A 20,891-nucleotide genomic window follows, 5' to 3' on the forward strand; every position below is an offset into this window, starting at 1 on the left:
CTGCCCAGGCTGGGGTTCCTGGCAGGGTGGGCAGGGGTGTGGGGTAGTGGAGGACAGCCTGGGCTGAATCAGTGCAGGAGCATCTCAGAGGTGGACGCCAGGCAGGCGCCAGGGAGCTGCAGCCTGCTCCCCAACACCTCCCTGCTGCGCAGGAGCCAGCAGTGCAGACACTGACAGCAGCAGAATTGAGGCAATTCAGCACCAAATGGAAAACCAAACAGAAGGCGCCTCCTTGGGGCACCCCCGAGGGCAGAGTCAGCAGCAGGGCCGGCCAAGAGGCAGCTGCTGCAGTGTGCACGGAGCAGGATGGGGCCAAGCCCCCCTAGCTGTGCAGGGCTGCAGCACAACGTGGGACTCCCACCCCTTGGGGTCCAAATGACCCCCCACCAGCTCTGGTACTCACGCGCCATAGGTGGGGATGGGCGGCGGTGGGGGTGCAGCCCGGAACGTGTTGTAGACTGCACGTCCTCGTCCCCGTAGGTGTGCCCCTCTGTAGGCCACAGCCGTCCCCGTGGCAGGGTATGGGAACCCCGTTACTGCAGGAGGGAGGGGACAAGCATGGGATTCCTGCAGCAGAGCTCACCTGGGATCCTGAGGTCACCACAGCGCATCCTGCGCTGGAGCATCTATCTGTGCCCACAGCACTGCCCCAGGGATGAGGCTGCTGGGACGTGACCCCTGCAAGTATGCTGGGGCAAAATTGGGGGGGGGGGGGGCTGTACATGCTGAGGAGCAGGGGGAGGGGCATGCAGGGGCTGCTTGGAACAGCAGAGGGGAGGAACACGGCACAGTGGAGTTGAGGTTTCAGGCATTACCTGCGTAGAACTCAGGGCCGTAGACAGCTCCCACCACTGGGTTCAGCTTCCAGCCTGCAAGCAGGGAGGGCTGGTGAGTCGAGGGAGGGGTCTGCCACTCCACACACCCACCCTGGCATCAGTTGGGCTCCCCCCACAGCTCCCGTCCCTGGGCAGTGCAGGAATGTGCTCCCAGGTTCAGCAGGGAGCAGCCACACTGTGCATAGGGCACACGTGCTGCAGAAGCTCGGCCCTACAGCATAGGAAACTGTTCCCGGGGCTGCTCAGCACCTCAGCTGTGCCCACTGTGTCTCTCTTAGTACTGATCCCTACCGTTAGTGTAGGGGTTTGCAGCCTTCTTGTTCGTCATCACCCGGGCCGTGGCATTGTTCACCTGTGGAGAGATGGGATGGGAGCTCAGTGCTGGCTGGCACAGGGCTGGCGAGGTGGCACTCCAGGCCTGCTGCTCTGTGCATCACTGCTGCGAGAAACACCAGAGGGCAGGACAGGGCGAGCAAGGAGCCACGGGATGAGGCTGTCCTGCAGCTGTCACACAGCCGTGCCACGCTGATGGGGCTGTAACCCTGAGCTGAAGGTGCCGGGCTCAGCCACCTCCTGGTCCCCACCTCCTGCTGGAGCCAGGAGCCCTGACTGCTCCCACCAGCACCTGCCCAGCTCAGCAGGTCGCTGTCCACGGGTACCACTGTGCCCTGCCAGGCCCTGCTCAGAGCTGCGGGGATGCTCACATCCAGCTCGCTCCCCACGCTGCCCTGCACACACTGCTCCTGGTGCACAGCACAGTGCTGCACAGCGTGCAGGAAGAGCTGCACCTTCCAGCTGGCCTAACACTGCCAGGGCTGGAGGGCACAGCAGATGCTTGCACAGCTCCACAGAGCCTTCTCCTCCTCTTGTGCACCCCTCCATCACCAGCACGGCACTGCCAGAGCCCAGCCAGAGCTCCCAGCTCTCTCTGCCCCTTGGGACGTTCTCCTTTGAGCCTGTCCCTGTTGCTGTAAGTTCCCTGCAGGGCACACGCATGCTCCCCGTGCTGCATTCACGAACGCATGCACACGCGGGGCATGCACAACGCAGGGCAGGCAGGGCACTAGCACACTTATCTGAGCACCTCAATCTTCCGGCCCTCTACGATCGTGCCATTCAGCTTCTCTCGTGCCCGGTCGGCATCTGTGCTAGTTTCAAAAGTTACAAACCCAAAACCCTGTGAGCAGAGGAGAAAAGGAGAAAGAAAGAGACAGAGAGAGACAGAGAGAGAGAGGGTGCGGGGACAGAGAGAGAGAGAGGGGTGAATCAGGAGAGCTGGCAGAGGAGATAGCGGCCGCTGTGTGGACCAAGTACACGGGCCAGGTCCCAGTGGAGGCTCCGGCATCGCCCATGAGCTGGGTGAAGAGTCTGGGAGAGGGGCACAGAAAGCAGGGAAGATACAGCAGAGACACCCACACACAGAGGGACACGAGCCACCCCCCCGGGCACACATTGCCCCCTCCCCTCCAGTGCTTGGTGCACAGGAACCCACGCATCCCCACAGCCAGCACAGGGCAGTGGGGGCATGCCCCCAGGATGGGGCAGGAGTGGGGCAGCTGGCACACAGCCCCTGGAGGCATGCACCCATCCAGGCTGAGCTGTGCCCACTGCCAGGGCTTGCTGTGATGGTGGCACCCACCTTGGAGCCCCGCTCATTGAAAATGATCTCCACATCGAGGATCTTCCCGAATTGCTGCAAGCAGAGAGAGAAGAGGGTGAGCGGCTGCAGAGCACCTGGGCTCCCAGCAAAGGGCCCACCCTGGGGTCCCTCAGTGACACACGCCCCATGCACGCCCTTCCAGGACCTAGAGAGGTCACTTCAAACCTAATGAGCCCCCAGTGCTCCAAATCCTAAGGAGGGATGGGAGGGGGTGAAGAGAGGGGGACAGAGGCTGCTACCCAGGTTGGATTGACCCACTGACCAGCAGAAGGGTGGGGGCACATGAGCCCAGGGGAAGGACAGTGGCAAGGCCCTGCAGTGACACGAGGACTGGGAGCCTGAACTGAGCCCAGGGACACATGGGGCTGCACTGGACTGCACTCACCCCAAACATTTGCCGCAGGTCGGGGTCCCGGAATCGGAAGGGGATGTTGGAGACGTGTAACCTCTTGGGCTGCTGCTTGTCTGTGTTGTCTGAGGAATGTAGCTGCTGGCTGTCTGTCTGTGCCGCCTCGTCTGTCTGCTGCAGGAGCACCGCTGCCTCATCAACCGAGCCCCCCCCACCAGCACCACAACACCCAACAGGGACCCGGGTATAGGATCTGTGTCCCTCTCCTCTGGCCCCAGGGACACTCCCGGCCCTGTGCTGCTCCCTCTCTGGGCAGCACAGCACTACCCCCCTGGGTCTCCACCAGCAGCAGGTACAAAGCAGGAGCAGCAGCATCTGTGGACCCAGGGAAGGGCAGCCGGGTGGGGGTGGGAATGACCTGTGGAGAGCATCAGGTGGCACAGAGGCACTCGGGAGGGAAGGAGCTGGGGGAGACAGACCCTGCACACAGAGCTGCGGTGGCCGGGCTGGGAAGTGCTCAGCTCAGCACTTTTCCCCCCCAGAGCTGCATTACAACCACATAATTGAAGCTATCTGATTGGAAAGCAGCCAAGCAGGTAGATTACAAGTGATTAGAAATGACGGGGTTGGGTTGAGTGGGGGGGTGGCTATGAGGCAGCGAGCTGATCGCTGCAGGCTCCTGCTCCCCTGGACGTGGTGGGGGCATCCCAAGGGACTGTGGCCGAGCTACCAGCCCTCCCCATCCCCGCTCCGTACCCATCCCTTACCGGTACTGTCTGTGTCCCTGCTATGGACTGTGTGCTGGCGTCGGAGCCCGGCTGCTCGGCGTGGCTCTGTGCTGGTGTGTAGAGGGTCATGGCGTGCTCCGGTACTGTGCTTTGCCCCGAGTAGTCCTGCGTGGGGTGGGGGTGCGGCGGCGCGTACTCTGCGGGGATGCCGTTCTGAGGGGGTGGGGGGTACTGGGCTGGGGGGTAGGGCTGGGCCATCGCGTCAGGAGGAGCCGTGGCGTCCTGGTTACCCTGCGAGACACAGCGGTGCCGAACCGTCACCTCCACGACAACGTCCCCAAAGTGCCAGGGCTGCAGGTCACAGTGGCTGCAGCCCCCCACCCCATCCCAGCCTTCAGACCCCACCCCACAGCCTGCGCTGTCCCTGTGCTGCACTGCTTCTGCCCCACGGCCGCAGCTGAGCCGCCGTCCCCTCCCTGCTCCAAGCCCCACATACCCCCTTTGCTGGGGCTCAGTCAGTGGGAGAATGGGACTGGAGTACGTGCTGCAGCGGGGATGGGCAGGGGACCCCACGCATCACCTCATGACGACGGGAGCCAGGGCAACAGGGGGCAAAGAGCAGTCACATCACTGCAAAAAAAGCCACACACACCGAGTAGATGGGCAGCATCCTTTGTGCCTGCAGCCCGGAGGGCAGGGATATCAGCTGCCCCTTGGCAAACAGCAAGCAGGCATCAATTAACTGCTAAATATTTGATTAGTCCCTTTGCTGTAACGTAGCTGGCCTGGCTGCCCCGGTCAGACGAGGTGAGTTGCACCTGTGCTGTGAGCTGCTCAGGGCTGGGGCTGCCTTGGGGTGGAGGGAACCCCTCCTGGACACAGCAAACCCCCACAACCCCCCCCCACACACACGTGTGCTCTGTGCAGGCGGCCGAGCACAGCGCTGGCAGCCCCCGCGGATGCTTTACAACCACCTCTCGCCCATGATATACATCTGTGGCTCAGAGCGTGCAGACAAGCTCCTTAATTGTGTGTGCGGCCGATTTATGGTGCGGAGGGACACTTGGGAGGGGGGAGGAGGACAGGGGGGGGGCATGCTGCCAGCCGCAATCCCCCCACCTGCCTCGCTTCCCCACCTGCAGGGCAAGCAGAGCCTGCTCCGGGGGCACGGTGGGGACCACATGCGAACGCAGCCAAACGGCCCCGCACGTATCTGCAAGTCATTCACAGCCTCGCATCGCCTGCCCGTGCTGACTCAGCTGCTCGGGGACGCGCCAGCCAGATGCGCTGCCTGGCAGCCGGGACGGCGATGCTGCAGGACGGTGCAGGCAGCAGGGCCACGGCACTGCCCCCACGGCACTGCCCCCACGGCACTGCCCCCACGGCACTGCCCCCACGGCACTGCCCCCACGGGGCTCTGTTCTCATGCTCTGTCTGCTCCCCGTGCACACCAGCACTGAACCCCCCAGCAGCCCCATGGCAGTGCTCCCCATGCCCAACCCTCCTGCCCGCATCCCCAGCATGGAGCTGGCAGCGGGAGCGTCCCGCAGCACTGCCATGTCCCCCTGTGCTGCACACTCATCTTTGCTGCCACCGTAACCAGGATCAGCCCTCAGCAGGGCAGGGATTGAGTTTATGCCTATCAGTGCTCGGCTCGCTTCCTTCTCCAAGGCTTTATCAAGGAGGTTTTCACTTCGGATATGAAAATCAAGGTGGGGGTCACTTTGGATTGATAAACATAACCCAGCGATGGGTCCCAGCAGGGCAGAGCCAGCCCCTGCCGTGCTCTGTGCCCCAGGAGCAGGGCACCCTGCGGGTGCATGGGGTATGCAGGGGATGCAGAGAGGTGCCGACCCCACCTGCAAGAGTCTTGGACCCCACTGGCTCCTCGCCAGCCTGTGCTGACAGCCACGTTCATATCTGTTATTAATTAGGGCTGTCGCAGTGCTTGTCTGCCCAAGTATTATTTCATTCAGGGACCATTAGGTTCCCCTGCTTTGCTACTTGCCGTCTCCGGGGCTGCTGGTGCTGCAGAGGCACAGATCTACATCTCCTGCATGCCACCCCCGGGCAGGTGGGCAGCGGTGGGGCACAGCCCTGCGAAGGAATGGGGATCTGAGGGCTTCAGCTGAGCAATGCCTGCTGTCTCCCACTGCTGCTCACCTCCACACTGCCCACCTCTGCAGCCCAGGAAACCCCAGCCCAGTGCAGAGCCCCACGGCACGGCCGCTGCCGGCACCTGGCTGGGTTTGTGCTCGCAGAGCCCTGGGGTGAGGATGGTGGGGAACCCCTGCAGAAGGTGTCTCCAGCTCTGCCCATGACTCTGTGCTCCGAGGGGTGTCCGTGCACTGCAGTTCCCTGCTGGGAGCCACCGCATGGCACTTTGTGGGGCGGCTTTCCGCATTTTCATTAAAAGATGTTCTGGTTATTAATGGCCCGTGGCCCTCATTTAGCAAATGAGACAGGAGATTAGCGCCGTGCCCGAGACCGAGCGTGGAGCGAAACAGGCGGTGCTCGACACAGTGCTGGGGCACAAGTGGTGCTGGCCACCTCCCTGCACTGCCCCACGGGACAAGGCTCCCTGAGCACAGCCCTAACCCGTCCACTAAGCCCGAACCCTGTCCTGTGCCCATCTCCTGCCCCACATCCATCCCCGTCCCCCTCCGCAGCCCCTGCCGCAGCAGGCCGGCTATCCCCGCACCGCAGCAGGCAGGGGGTGGATATCATCTTTAGCTGATTAAATGTCCCTCATTAGCGAGTTTCTTTAATTAATGAAGTTTTTTTGTTTGCTCCACTTGCTTTCTCCCCACCGCACTCTGCCTCCTCAGCACAATCCAGGCCATTTCCTTTCAAGTCATTTAGCGCGTGGGGCCGGTTCCTGCCGACGCCGCACTTTGGTGATTGTGCCTGTCAGCTCGGGGCTGACGACGCCATTTTTAACATCTTTTTTTTTTTCCTCCTTTTTAAGAAAAATAACGCACCGGGAAACCCCACCAACACCGAGGAAGCGTCGGTGCACCTGGCTGAGCGCAGTGCCGACGAGAGGTGCCAGTGGCCCACGGCACATCCCCACGCTCCGCCCACAGGAGGGGTCCCGGGGGCTGCATGGGGGGCAGCTGCAGCAGGGCTGCAGTGTGCTGCTGGAGGCGCAGTGCTGTGCCCACTGTGCCTGGGAAAGGGTGAGGCCGCTCGTGGCCTCCGCAGAGAGCTCCGCTCCTGTGCGCAGGGATGCAGAGAGTGTCTGCAACCGCTGCCCCAGAGCGGGGCTGCAGCGGTGGGAGCATCCCAGCCACGGTGACACGAGGGTCCCTGCACGAGCCACGCGTCCCCTCTTCGATCCAGCTGCTCTCTCATGCTAATGACTGTCAACATGAAACAGAGGCCGTGAAGGGGAAGAAAATTACTCCCTGAAAAGGAATTGACTGATCCCCGTCATTTCTCAAGGAATCACTGACCTGTGAATATTTCATTACCCAAAATGCTGCGCCATCCATACAAAGCAGTGCTCCCGGCCCTGGGGCAGCACAGCCGCAGATCCAGGCTTGGGGGGGGGTCACGAGGCCCCACGCGTGGGGCACCCATGTTGGGGACGTCCCATTGCTGGGAGCAACTGTTGCCCACTCTGTGCTGGTGGCACAGCCAGCAGTGCTCCAGGACGAGGAGTGGGGAAGGAGCAGCGAAATGAGGTGAAGATCTGGAGGTGGCAGCCACGTCCGTAATGTCTTCATTAAGAATGTGGCAGGGGAGGGGTGAAGAGCCCACTAATGGCATCTGCTAGGGATGCTCAACTGGGAGCTCTGCAGAGAGCAGGGAGGATGCAGGGCTGCAGGTGGGGACACCATGGCACAAAGCTCAGCTGGGGCAGCACAGGGCAAGAGCAGGAGGGGACAGGGTGCAGCTCCAGTGAGCGGCCCTGGGGACACCCTTCTGCAGAGCACTGTGGGCTGGGAGGATGGGTGGCACCTGGAGCTGTGCGTCACCATCACCTCCAGCATGGGACTGACGGGGCCAGGAGGGACGGGGTCCAGCACGGGCTCCTGCCTCCATCAGCCGGAAACTTCGGAGCTGAGGCTGCATGAAATATTCATGAAGTAAATGGTGCAATTTCATCTGCATTCAGCCAACTTCATGTATATTTCAGAGTATTATGAAATGATAATGTTGTGTAACTGAGGCGAGACGGGGGTGCTTCGTGGGGGCTCCGGGACGTCGCCACCTCCCACCCCCCCACGTGCCTGTGACATTTCCTGGGCTCACACGGACAGGGAGGGACTGTGCTGTGTCTGTGCTGGAGATGGGCCAGGATCCGTTCTGTATGGGGCTGCAGTGAGTGGCAGGACAGTGCTGTGGGATGCGGGGCCCTGCCCTGCCTGGCGGAGCAGCACAAACATGGGTGTTTGCATCCACTTTGCCAGGATTTCCAGGAGTGCTCATTCTGTATCAGCCACCAAAGGGCCTGGGCAGACGGTCGCAGAAGAGACAAGCATGGCTGCAACACCCTGGGCATGGAGATGGGATAGGAAAGGAACCATATCGCCAGCAGTGCCCACCCGAGTTACACTACCAGCTCCTGCTGAGCCCCTGCAGGCATCCCTGCCTTGGGGCCTTCATCAGCTCTGTTTTTCTGCCTGCTCTTGCAGCGTGGGCAGCAGCTTGCAAACCCTGCAGCCCTGCTCTGCCTTACCCATAGCACTCAGTGCCCGGCACAGGGAGCCCCAAACCCAAAGCTGGACAGTGACAGTGCCCTCGTGGGCTCCGGATGCAGCCACATCCCCTGGCAGAGCCCACCACTGCCACCCACCACCATGGGCTCTGGAACAGCCACGCACAGCACTTCCCTGCACACATACTTGTGACCACATGCACACTTGTGGGTGCACAGCAGCCACGTACCCGCGTGTGCACAGAGCTGGGCTCGCACACAGACCTCTCTAATAGGCAGTCAGGAGCATAATTTTTCCTCTAATTACATATTCAGCACTTCTGAGAAAATGAGATTTTGGTAATTCAATTGGACTGAGAAGCAGGGCTATAATAAAATGAAATTTGTAACAATCGTGCAGTTAAATTAGTTAAATGGAGAGGAAGGAGCTGTGGAAAATTGACCCCTCGATCTCCTAAAGACTAATCAGACATTTGAACCGAGTTGTGCTAACAAAGCCCCCGGGGTGTTGCAGCACAGAGTGAGGGGAGGAGACCAGAGACGTGAGAGGGAGGAGCGGGCACGGGGTGCACCCCGGTCCTGGCGCTGGGATGGGTCACAGGGAGGAACCAGGGGGGCACCCTGTGAGCCAGGGTCTCTGCAGCAGGTACAGAGCGGCCTCAGTGTATGTCTTGTTGTTTGGTTTTTTATTTTTTACTTTTTTCTTCTCCTGTAAAAGAAAAGGAGAAAAAGACGAGTTTCTCATTTGCAAGTTAATTAGTCTAATTAGCTCTAATTAAGAGCTCCCCACACAATGCAGATCACAAATAAGCTGCCGCTGTCGCCTGCCTCTCACTCTCCTCTCCCTGTTTTTGATTTCAGACAGGAGGCTGCAGAAAGCTGAGTGTGGGGACACAAGGAGGGGACGGTGGCACGGTGCAGCCCCTGCTGCTGGACCCCTGCACAGAGATGCCCCCAAGCAGCACGGGGGAAAAAGTAGAGAGAAATCTGCTGGAGAACAGGGTTACCCAGCCAGGAAGGTTTGGGACACACGCTGCTCCAGGCTCCTGCCCAGCTGTGTGCAGGAGGCAGTGGGAGTACTGGGAGGACACAGTGTGCCCAGCACAGCACAGGACGGGGCATGTGTGCAGCCAAGTGCAGCTCCTCCTGCTGCTTCCCTGCTGCCATCCTGCATTGCCAGCTGCCCTTTGCTCCCAGCTCCACTGCAGCACGGCCGGAGGAGGCATGGTGGCAGGAGGGGAGCAAAGGGTGAGAAGTTGGGGGGCTGCGTGGCACGTCACAGCCCACCTTCCCCCGCACTGCCGAGGGAACAGATGTTGCGTGGCACTGAGAAACAGCAGCAATCATGTCAGTTTATGTGTCATTTTCTACTTGGGTAATGCGAGCAGTGAAGGATTGCTGCTCGGAGATGAGATGAAAATCATGACAAAGTGCTGCAAGCCCAGCACTTTGGCGAGGGGGAGCGAGCAGCCAGCCCTGCCTCGTGCATGCCTGGTGCAGCCCTCAGTGAGCCCCGCCAGCATAGCAAGGCCTGGCTGGGCTGTGTGGACAGGGGTGGGCACCCCGTGGCCTCCTTGGCACTGCAGCCACAGCAAACCCATGAGGATTGGAGGGAGTGATTTCAGCTCCATGGCTCTGATGGAGGGGGTGGCCGAGACACCGAGCCACCCCCCAGCCCTAAGCAGTGCCCCCCCAGTGCTGAGGCAGGGGCTGCCTGCACACCACTCTCTCCCAAGGCCATCTCTGTGGAGTCCCTCCTCCACGCAGGTCTCCTTCCAGCACTCGTCTCACTCTGTGTAATCTGTTCCCGGTGCCAGGGATCGCATCTCAGCAGCGCTGCTTACACAGGGGCTGGAGCGAATCCTGCTGATGCTGTGCAAAGCCAATTTCTAAGCTCGGCGCGGTGCAGACAGGACGTGGGGGTGGTGGGGAGGGGGAAAGTATGGGAGTAACAAAGCCAGAATTCGGCACGGAGACACTGGTCAGGCGAGCAGGGCTTGCCATGGGATTTGGGAACTGTAGGGTAGACGCTTGCCCTCTGCCAGACACCACAGCCCCCTGGCACAGCTGCCCTGCAGGATGCAGCAGCCCAACATGTGGGGAATGTGGCTCCCAGTGCCCCCAGTTGGCACCAGGGTGAGGTGTGGGCAGCACAGGGGCAGCCAGGGGGCGGGCGGGGAGAGCTGAGCCTAATTACACCTCATCCCCGCAACGACCGCCTGTAACGCTTTAAAGAATGATAGATACTAAATCTAATTTAATCTACTCATTCACCCATCACTATAGTACTAAAATAAGAATATACCTATAAAAAGAGCATCGCCAGGCAGGGTAGGCCTAAATTACAGCTATTGTGGGAAAAGCGGCTTCACAAAAGCTAAAATTAATGCTGGTGCTTTCAATATATTAAAAGGAAAGGAAAAAAAAAAAAAACAACCAAAAAACAAAAGGCAAACATATTTGTTGCAGCTCTGAAGCCATCCTTCCTGCACACGGATGGGGTCCGGGCTCCCACCCCACAAAACACACACACACACAGGGGAAGGAACCCAGCTTTTAAACAACCCCGCTGCTGCAACAGCTACAACACTGCTAGGAATAGACTTGCTCCCTAAAAATATAAGCTGCTAAACTTGGCAGCGGCCTTTTTGGAGAGGAATTTTCCAAGCAGCCTTTTGCAGAGGCTGTTCCCCAGCCGCCGGGCGCCGATCAGATCAGCTCGTAGCAATGGTGCCGGGGGCTGCGGGGACGCCCCGATGTGCTGAGCCCACCCACAGCCGCCCTCACGTCCGGCCCCGCCGTGCCCACGAGCACAGGATGCTGCAGCCGGGCTCCTCTGCTCTCACACTGATGCTGAGTCTCAGCGCCCGGGGCTGTTCCGGGTCAGCAGCGTGTCTCTTCCTGGAGTGATTAGCTGCTCTTATATAATTATAGCGGAGACGCTTCAAGCAGTGACCGATTCCTCTGTTAACTAAAAGCAACCACCAAGGTCTCGCTGTGTGAGGCCCTGCCCGAGCTCAGCACCGCAATACGGGGACGGACGGAGCGTTCCCATCCCCTCTGGCCACCGGCCCTGATCCCGACCCCACGACCCCTCCACGGGTCCCACGCTGCCGGGCTCTGCAGCACAGAAAGCTGAGCTCCAGTGCCTGCCAAGCCAAAGCTGTGCACACAGCTCCATTTCTTGGTCGTTCCCTCCAACACCAAGATCAAAAATACCAGTGCTGGAGGACAGCACCAACAGAGCAGCCTCTGCAGGACCGGGCAAAGCAAACGGCAGTGGGGACCTCTCAGTGCACTGTGCAGAGCCATTGCTGTTCTCCAGGTCCCAGCACCCCGAGCAGAACCCAGCACACACCGTCCCATTACAGCTGTGGGGCAGCAGCACCCAGTACCACCAGCACACGCACCCGCGCCTGCCCTGTGCCACGCTCCCTGCTACGTGGATGCCACTGTGACCCTGTGCCAAACTTCCCAACACAGCCTCAATCCGCAGCGCATTTGGAAAAGAAGTTCTCTGAGCTCTCCCAGGTGTTTCCAGCTGTGCGAAGCAACCCAGGCTGGCACGAGGAGAGTTCTGGGGCTGCACACGCTCAGTGCCGCTGCCCCGAGGGCTTCGGTGCATGGACGCACTGACATCGTCACATCCAAAATGCAGAGTGAATCCAGGGACACAGCACCGTGCAGTGAGCAGAGCAGGGCCATCGCTGCTCGGACAGACGGGGCGAGGAGCAGCAGTTCCTCGTGCCGTTCCCCACGTGGCTGCTGCCACCATGTCCTGTGCCCGACGTCTTGCTGCAACACGCATCACCAACGTCACCTCCAAGCGCTGTGCAGACCCTCAGCAACAGACAGAGCTGGGGGAAGGGCAGAGGCTTTGGCCTCCTCCTCGAACACTGCTGGGTGAAAGCCCAACTCCAAACCTCTCGATAAAACCCACCTCTCAAGCTTGTGAGGCTGAACCTGCAGCTGTGGAGCAGGAGCTGACCAGGAGAGCGGGAGGACGAGTGCAACACCGCTTCCAAATGACAGCAAACGGGGCAGCGAAGGTCCCAGAAACTGCGGGGAGCAATCGGGGCTGAGCTGCACTGACACAAACGCTTTTCCTTCCGCAGATCTCAGGCTCCTCTTGCACACATCCCAGCAGCCTCCAACAGCCTGAGCCGGCCCCAAGTGCTGCCATCCTCCGCAGCCTCCAGCCCCGGCACGGCCCGGGAGCTGCGGGCATTGCAGCCGCTGTGCGCCGGGTGCTGCAACGCGTGGAGCAGCCGCCTCGGAGCATCTGCTGCGCTCCCTGCAGACACACAGAACCCCCCCCCGGGGGCGGGTGGGGGCCTGGGGATGATTCCTGCCCGATGTCAGAGGCCCTGAGCCCCCCCGGTGCATCAGGACAGGCGAGCAGCGGTTGCGGATGAGCTGCTAAGCTCTGCGCAGCCCGGGGAAGAGCAGATCAAAATTCAGCCCAACCCCAGCTCGCCCACAGCCTCTGCCTGCAGGAAGGTGGAATAAATCACGCACCGTTCCGGCCAGCCTCTGCAGCAGCCCCGTGTGAGCTCCAGACCCCTGCACGCGCAGCAGCTCCGCACACTTGTGTAACCGGCACGCTGCACGGAGCAGCCCAGGCCTCGCTGTCCCCAACCCCGGCCCGGCTGCGTGCTGCCTGCAAGCAGACACGGGCTCAGGGAAGCGATGCACAGCCCCCAGCCCCTGCCCAGGCCACGGGGCTGCACCACGCCGGTGGCTGTCCCCAGCTGCCAGGTGAGCGTGCAGGCCAGGAGGAGCGCAGTAGGATGCTATGAATTTTTAAACTCCTGAAAGCACAAATGGAGCAGTTAGCCCGGCTGGGAGGCTGGGATTTCCGATGCAGCAAAGAGGCTTTTGAAGAAAACACTGCCTCTCTCGAGCCACGCGTCCCCCGGGATGGAGAGCCTGGAACTCGGCGCGTGGGATCGGGCAGCACTGAGGAGCTGTGAGCCCTGACGGGAAGTTGGGAGCCAAGCTGAGGGCACGGAGACCTGCTGGTACCTGCAACCCAGCGCCGGCTGCACGAGCTCCGGCCCAGAGCCCTCCTGGGATGCACCTGCAGCACTCTGCGCCTGCAGCCCGGCAGCCTCATCCACCCCTACGTGACCGCACGCAGCACACAAACACACACACATATACACAGGTGCACACACACGTGTGCATGCACACAGCTCCTCGCTTCCCCTTCTCCCTGGGCCGGAGCAGCACCGAGTGCCCCCGGCTGTGCTGAGAGCAGGAGCTGGAGCTCAGCCTGCCTGCTGCACCGCCCCGGCCGTGCTCCCACCACCACACGGAGCAGAAGAACCAGAGGGACCCTGCAGCAAACCGAACTCGCACCCGAGGAGCAGGAGCTGCCGACACGATGCACCGGTGGGGAGGACGCTCCGGGGAGGCCGGGCGAGGCTGGGGAGGAAGAGGTTAAACTCTGACCCTTCGCTTAGAGAAAGCACGTGTGAGCCGCAAAGCAAAAAAATCCCCAGAAGAGGGTCACTTACCTGTTGGAGGTAGAGGAAGGCTGGAGGACAGGGGAGAGAGTGAGGAAGCATGCCTGAGTTGGAGACAAGGAGGCAGCCCGAGTTAGCCATGGAGCACAGCATGTGTTGACAGGTAGCCGTGAAGCTGCTCGCAGTTTCGTCCTCTTCTACACACTGCTTATCCTCTGTCTTCCTGGCTCTCCCCTCTGGCTCTCCCCCTCCTCTTCCGTCCCCTCCCGTCCCCCTCGGGCGCTATTTAGGAGGAATTCATCTGAGGAAGGCTGGCCCCGCTCTGCTCTGACACTGCCGGAACAATGCTCGGCTATTTACTTCGGTGCCATTAGACACTGAATGAACGGTCTGCAAAGGGTGTGCGTGTGAGAGAAGGAGAAGGGGGAGAGAGAGAAAGGAAGGGGAGGAGGAAGGGAGAGAGGGTGAGGGAGTGAAATAAAAGGGGTGGGAGTTGGAGGAGGAGGGGGAGTCCCCTGTGCATTCAGACATCAAACAGAGCTCTGTGTAAAATGAAGAGAATCCGTAATGACATGAGAACAGCTGATCCCGCACTTAACCCCTCCGCCGCTGCCGCTCGCTCGCGGTTGGCTTCCCCGGCCCCGGGCGGCCCCGGGCACGCGCGCTGCGGGGCGGGGACGGCGCTGCGGCGGTTGCGGGGCTGCCCCGCTCCACGGCGGAGCTCTGCGCTGCGGCGGCACCGCGCCGGGAGCCCCGCAGCCGCCGCTTCCCCCGCACCACCCCCCCTCCCCCCCCCCCATCCTTCCCCACCAACCCCGACCTCTCCCCGCGCCCCGCCGGCGGCCCCGGGATCCCCCCACGCACACACACAGGGACACGTGCACACGCACCACGCTCTCCCCCGGGAGACACGGCCGCGCGTGGAGCCGCGCACCGCACCCGGCTCCTCCTCCCGCAGCCGCAGCCCCGCGGCCACGCGCGGCACCGGTGGAAGGGGGAGTGGGGGTGGGGGGGGTCGGCCTCGCCACGCGCGTTCGGCCCCTCCCCGAGACGCGGCCCCCGCACCGGCCCCGGCCACGCACCGGCTGCGGCGCGGGCCGGGGGCACTCCGGGGATGCTGCCAGCAGCCCTGACGAATCAATACCACGCACACCTTTGTCACAGCTGCCATGGCAATAGCCTACGTGCCGGCACCCGCGAGGGACAGCCGCGTGTGCTCGGCCCGGTCCCACCCCGCTGCCGCCCGGGTACCGCAGAGCCGGGTATTGGTGCGGGGGTCCCGGCCCCACGCTGCCCACCCGCACACGGGCTGGCACCGCAGCACGGCCACAGAGCTGCCGGGACGGCTTTGTCCTGGGGTATGTGGGAAATGAAACCTGGGTTCCGCTCAGTTTCCATCTTGGCCAAATGTGATGCACAAAGGCAGGACTGTGCCAGCGGCTGCTGATGCTCTGTCTCCTCCGGAGCCTCCAGCACATGAACAGCCCTATTTGGAGGCTGGGATTTTCCACAGTATCCCTAGACATAGCGACATGCTGCAGTGTCCTGGTACACTTGCAGCGGTTCCAGTTTCTGCTGCAGATACTCATCAGATGAGGCGTAGTGCGTGGCCAACCCTGGGCCACCAGGCAGAACCTCGTGGAAACCACTGCTCCAGGAAGAGCCATCCTGAACTGAGTGCAGCTGGGGGTCGGGGGGGGTCCCAACCCTGCAGGGGGTCCTGCTGATGCCAGATCACGGGGGGGGACCCCACACCGGAGGGAGTTCTCACCGCCATCATCCCTCACTGCCAACAGAAGGATCCAGGCAGCAGTGCCCACTGCCAGCAGCACCCTTGGTGAGCTCCCCTGTCCCACCCACTCATCCTCCAGCTCCTGTGGGACCATGATGGACCCCAGCCCGACGCAGTGACCCTCCTCAGAAACCATGGTGCTCAGACCTTGTGCTTGCCTCTGGCTCCCCTGCTCCAGAGCCCTACATCCTCCATGCTGCTCTCCCCTGTGTGTTCCAGAGCCCAGGGCAGCTGTGCAAGGGCAGAGGAGCACGTCCCCAAAGCTCCTTGTACAGCTGTGGAGAGGGGTCTGCACCACACCCTCCCACATACCCAAGTCCCACCATGGCACAAGGGTGAGGATGCCATGCACAGCAGGCACCTCTGCTGCTCCTACAGAGGTGAAAAGGGAAGGGCATGGCCCCCAGCATCCAACCAAGCACACCACAGGAGGTGAACGCTGGAGGAGAGCAGCTCTAGGATGAGGTCATCTGCCCATCCTCCCCCTCGTAGGAGCCTGGCTCCAGGCAGGGTGACTCAAACACACTCCTGGCGGGTGGCAGCACCGCAAACCCTGGCACTGCCTTGTGCCAGCAGGGCTGGCTCCAAGGGCTGAGAAGAGGTGGTGCTCCAGCAGGGTGCAGGGTGCTGGCAGCCGTGCCCAGCCCTGTCCCCAGCGGGATGCAGGCACTCGGACTGGGAGCCCTCCACACCATCAGCAGCACGAGTCTGCCACATTTTCCCACTGCTCCTCTCCCCAACACAGCAGTGGTTATCTCTGCACTCCTGCACACGATGCAAAATGCCACGGGATGGAGGAACCAGGTGCTTGTGTCTCCTCTCTCCCTCCTGCTGCCATTCCCAGTGTCTGCCCAGATGCAGCAGGCAGTGCCCGTGGGGCACAAGCCCCATAGAAGAGCTGTGCCAGCCCACCACCAGCACAGGGTAGGGACAGGTCCTTGCCACCACCCATGGCCCATTTCTCTTGTCCTGCTGGTTCCACCCACCCCGGCTGATGGCATGGCCGTGCTGGGGAGCCTCAGCCAGAGCTGTGCAGCCCCGTAGAGCTGCAGCCCCGGAGGAACCCCTCCAAAACTCAAAGTCTCCAGGAAGGAAAGTTTATTTATCTGTTTAATTAAGAAGTGTTCACCAGGCACACAGACCCCATTCCATCTGTCTCACTTAGAGCCGTGTCCCAGTAAAATTAAACCTAATAAATATCAGAAGAGGGAAAGCAAAGGGCACATGTAAGATATATGATCAAAGGCAGAAGTTGCACAGGGCTGCAGTTCTAAGCACATCTTTCTCTCTGCCCTTCGGGGATGGGTTGGCGACGCGCTCCCATGCACAGGATGGGGCTGGCTTTCCTTCAAATCAGCACTATTTTCATTTTTTAGTTATTTTAAATGAACCCTTGAGGGCTCCTTGGTTTTGTTTTCTGGAAGAGGGAGAACAGCATGGCACCAGGGTGGGAGCAGCCCCGGATAGCAGCTCAGAGCCCACCAGAGTGCTGGAGCCCAGCAGCTGACATTGTACCTGGAGGGCTGGAAGGAAGGATCTGCCTGCAGGAAGGCCAAGCCCTGCACTGTCCCTGGGATGTACAGGGTGTACGTAATGATGGCAGCCCAACGCAGCTGCATGGTGCCGAGAATGTGTGGCCACATCTGCCGTGTGCTCAGCTCTACTTTCCATTGCAAAACTTGACCCAAGTGGCAGTCAGGATGACATCCATCCAGAGCGCAGCACAGAGCTCTGCCCCGAGCACCGGGGCACCACCAGACTGCAGCTGTGAGCAGAGCACCCTGCAAGCACAGCACACCTGGTCCTCTGCTCCAACCCACTCCACTGTGCCCCCAAGTCGAGACAGTCATTAATTAAAAGCTCATTAGTAGCCAGTCATAGACATAAAGCAATTAGATGAAGGTGTTGATGGATCTGAAATGGTGTGATTGAGGGGAGCTGGGGTAAGGGCATGGCCCATGCACCCACTGTCCTCAAGGAGTGCACACAGTGCTGCACGTGCACCAGGACAGCAGGAGGGGACAGATAAAGGGGCAAACAGGTACCAGGGGCTCTGCACTGCTGCAGGAAGGTCCCTGCCCCACATCTCAGCCCACTCCATGCCATTGCTGTGCATGCACCCAGCTCTGCTGCTCGAGCTCTTCCCTGCCCACCCCCAGCCCCTCTGCTGCTGGGAAGCATCAGGCTTCACTGGGCCAACACAGCACCCTGTGCTGACAACACACAAACTGAAGCACTTTCTCCTGCTCCAGCACCGCTGTCACTCTCTGCACTGCAGCTCCCAGCCCTGGAGCAGCAGCCAGGGGCTGCCCTGAGCCCCAGCACTCTCCTCCAGCACAGCCATCCACAGATTTCTGGTTTATTGCTCCTTCTCTGAAAGACAGGTGTGGTTCAGACCGACTGCAAGTGAATTAGAATCCGATATGGCCATCACAGACCATCCCCACCAGGCGTGGGGACACCACAGGCAGCACAGGTGGGATGCTGGGGAGGGTGCTGCAGCCTGAGGGAGCCCGGGGAATCGGTGCTCTCTGAGGGCAGCCACCAGCTCCAGGTCTCCACTTGCCTTCTCTGTGCAGGGGGAGGGGGGAAGTCAGACAGCTCCACGGCACCAGGGAACAGGCAGGACTGCGTGGTGGGGTGTGCTGGGTGCTTCCTGACATCTCCCCAGGAGACAGGAGCCACGGGCTGCAGGGAGCCCCAGCAGCAGGCTGCAAGCAGAGAAACCCAACAGCCCCAGGCAGGGGCTCGGCAACGAGTGCGTGCGTTTAGAGAGGCTCGTGCGGGTGCACGCAGTGCCGGCAACGCAGCAAAGACACGGCCGCAGGAGGCTCACCCCACCGCCAGGAACCCCGACGGCCGCGCTGCCGGAACACAGAGAGGGAAAGAGGACTGGGGAGGAGGAGCCCACTTCAACAAGTCGCTGGGGAGAGGCAACGCGGGGCCGCAGAGCGGCAGGGAAGCGAGCGGTGAGCGCTGCGGGACGCTGCCACGTGGGACTCCCGCGTCCAGCATCGCTCCGTGGGGACACCTGGGGGAGCCCCCTCTGCAAGCAATTAAGCCTCCTTCCCGTGTCCCCCCCCTCTGCGCCGGTGGCTCTCGAGGGGTTGGTGGAGCCGCTGTCTGCTCTAAACTCCAAAAACAAGGCAGAGATTTCCTGTGCAAGGAAGCTTTGGCTCCGCGCGGCTCCCAGCGCACCTGAGGCTGCTGACACAGATAGCGGCCCCAGAGCTCACAACAACGGTCCCAGCACTGCCATCACGGCCCCCGGGAAGTGGTAGTGATGTCACCGGCACCAAACATGACCTCATCGGATAAGGAGACCGGATAAAGACCACAACCGACAGCAGCTATCTGGGACAGCAGCTGGGAAGGGAGCAGAAATGCAGAGAAAGCACATGAAAGTTTAATGGGAACCAGGGAGGAATATCAGCTAGCTGAAACTTTGCTCACCCACGGGGAGGAGGGGAGAAGGGTTGGGGCCCTGAGACGCTCCTCCACCCGCCTGGTGCTGCCACGGGAGAATGGAGTGGAGCACACGAGGGCAGTGGGGCGGTGGGCACTGCCCCACAACCCCCGGTGCCCAGCAGCACCTGGTGCTCACACACAGCTCCGGGCTCCCCAGGCATAGAGCATCCACCCACACCAGGGCACAGGTCACGCTTTAATGAGGGAGGGCAGGCACGAGCTTGCCAATGCACCCACGAGGAAGCCTGGCTTTTCTCCTTCCATCAGCACAGCCCTTCCTAAAGCCCTTTCACTTGGCAAAATATTTACATGAAAAGGCAATCGGGCTCCCTGGATTTCATGAGAATTAACGTGCAGGCAGCAGAACCGTGGCAGAGCAGATGCTGCTGAGCACCCTGGGCTCACAGCAGGGTGCCCTGTGCCAGCCCATGGCCCACAGCAGCCCCACATGGGACAGAAGCAATGCAGGACCTTCCCCCAGCTCCCTCCAATCAGATCACTCCAAAGTGCAGCACTCCAAACCCTCCAAGGCCCAGGCAGATTTGGGGAATCTTTCCATGCTGTAGGGATACACATCAGGACAGGAGCCCCACAGGATTTGCTCTCCTGGGGGACAGATGCTCGGTGCCATGCCCTCTGGATGAGGGAGCAACCCTGCTGGATGAAGGTGGTTGTGTTCACTCCCAGCAAAGCACTACGAGGAACCAGAGACCACAGAGCCTGAACACAGAGCCTTCCCAGAGCTTCCCCTTCCCTGGAACAAGTCGCTGTGGGTACCCAGGAGAACACACAGCTCCAGCCTGCAGCGGGGCTGCGTGCTGGGCCAACACCTGCACTGCGGGGCCGCAGCACCGGGCAGGAGGGGCACTGCAGGCTGTGGGGCACAAAGCAGCCCCAGCAAAGGGGGGAGCAGGGGGTGCTGCACCGCTGGGACGTGATGGGGAAGGTGGGCGGCGTGGGAGCACGAGGCAGGAGGTGCTGGGGAAGCAGACACTCCATCCTCATTATAAGGCTTTTTAAATGCACAGACAGGATATTAGCGTTTAAACAGCCTCTAGGACTCCAGGGCAAACTTTAAAAATCATAATATTTATAGAACCCTCCCTCCACTCGCCCCGCATGCTCTTTATTTCTCCTGCAATTACGGCTAATTTGAAGACGTTTTGCTTTGGCATCTCAGCCTGTTGCGGTGTCGATTACCGAGCCGCCCGCTGCCGATTGCCACCGCAGAGCTCCTGCAGTGCTCCAGGCCATGCTCCTGCCATGCAGGAACCAGACCTTCCCTTTCCTCCCACACTTGCAATGGAAAGATGACCACAGTGCCAAGAAATGATGCTCAGGAGCTGTGCTGGGAGCAAAGTAGTTGCTGCCCCATCTGGGTGTACTGGGACCCGTAGGAAGGGGAGCCTTGGGCACTGCACCCTGGCACAGAGAGCACATCCCAGGTGCTGCTCCCAGCCGTGCAGCCCTGCACCAGCTCACAAAGCCGTGCGATGCCATGGAGCTACAAGCACAACCTCCAGAAAGCAGTGTGCTTCCAAAGCTGTGGCAGCTTGCTCCATCTCCGGGCAGCACAAATGCCCTGGCAGGAACACCTCCATCAGCCCCACAAGCTCCTGACCCATGGGTCTCTTCCCCTTCGTTCACAGTCCCAGGTGTACCAGCAGCAAGTTCACACCCGTATCCACACTCAGCATGGCACCCCTGGGCACGGCTGCTGCAGAGCACCTGCACAGCCCCAGCCCCCTGCTCTGAGCTCTTGGGGTGAGCTGGGATTTCTGCAGAGATCCCTTCCCTGCTCCAGATCCAGCCCCACGTGCGGGCTGCAGCGCTGACCCCACAAAAAGGCCTCTGCAAGCAGAGGCCAACTCACACTACCACGGGCAGAGATGCTGGAGGGGTGCAGGGACCTCATGGGATGAGGGAA

General features: G+C 61.1%; 1 protein-coding gene across 1 annotated transcript in view; it reads right to left on the reverse strand.

Moving 5' to 3' along the window:
- Positions 1–20,891, reverse strand: part of RBFOX3 (RNA binding fox-1 homolog 3) — a 57,125-nt gene that overhangs the window by 2,484 nt on the left and 33,750 nt on the right. Inside the window, exons 3-10 of the mRNA XM_065735355.1 lie at positions 13,756–13,775; positions 3,613–3,864; positions 2,882–3,019; positions 2,476–2,529; positions 1,921–2,013; positions 1,128–1,188; positions 816–869; positions 404–536 (exon numbers count right to left, since the gene is read on the reverse strand). Coding sequence (XP_065591427.1) covers positions 404–536; positions 816–869; positions 1,128–1,188; positions 1,921–2,013; positions 2,476–2,529; positions 2,882–3,019; positions 3,613–3,831 — 752 coding nt within the window. The 5' untranslated portion in view covers positions 3,832–3,864; positions 13,756–13,775. The remainder of the gene's footprint in view (positions 1–403; positions 537–815; positions 870–1,127; positions 1,189–1,920; positions 2,014–2,475; positions 2,530–2,881; positions 3,020–3,612; positions 3,865–13,755; positions 13,776–20,891) is intronic.

The sequence above is a fragment of the Cyrtonyx montezumae genome, unplaced genomic scaffold (genome assembly GCF_038088225.1).
Source record: "Cyrtonyx montezumae isolate F1298 unplaced genomic scaffold, pur_monq_1.0 scaffold_19, whole genome shotgun sequence".
In the NCBI taxonomy this organism is placed as follows: Eukaryota; Metazoa; Chordata; class Aves; order Galliformes; family Odontophoridae; genus Cyrtonyx; species Cyrtonyx montezumae.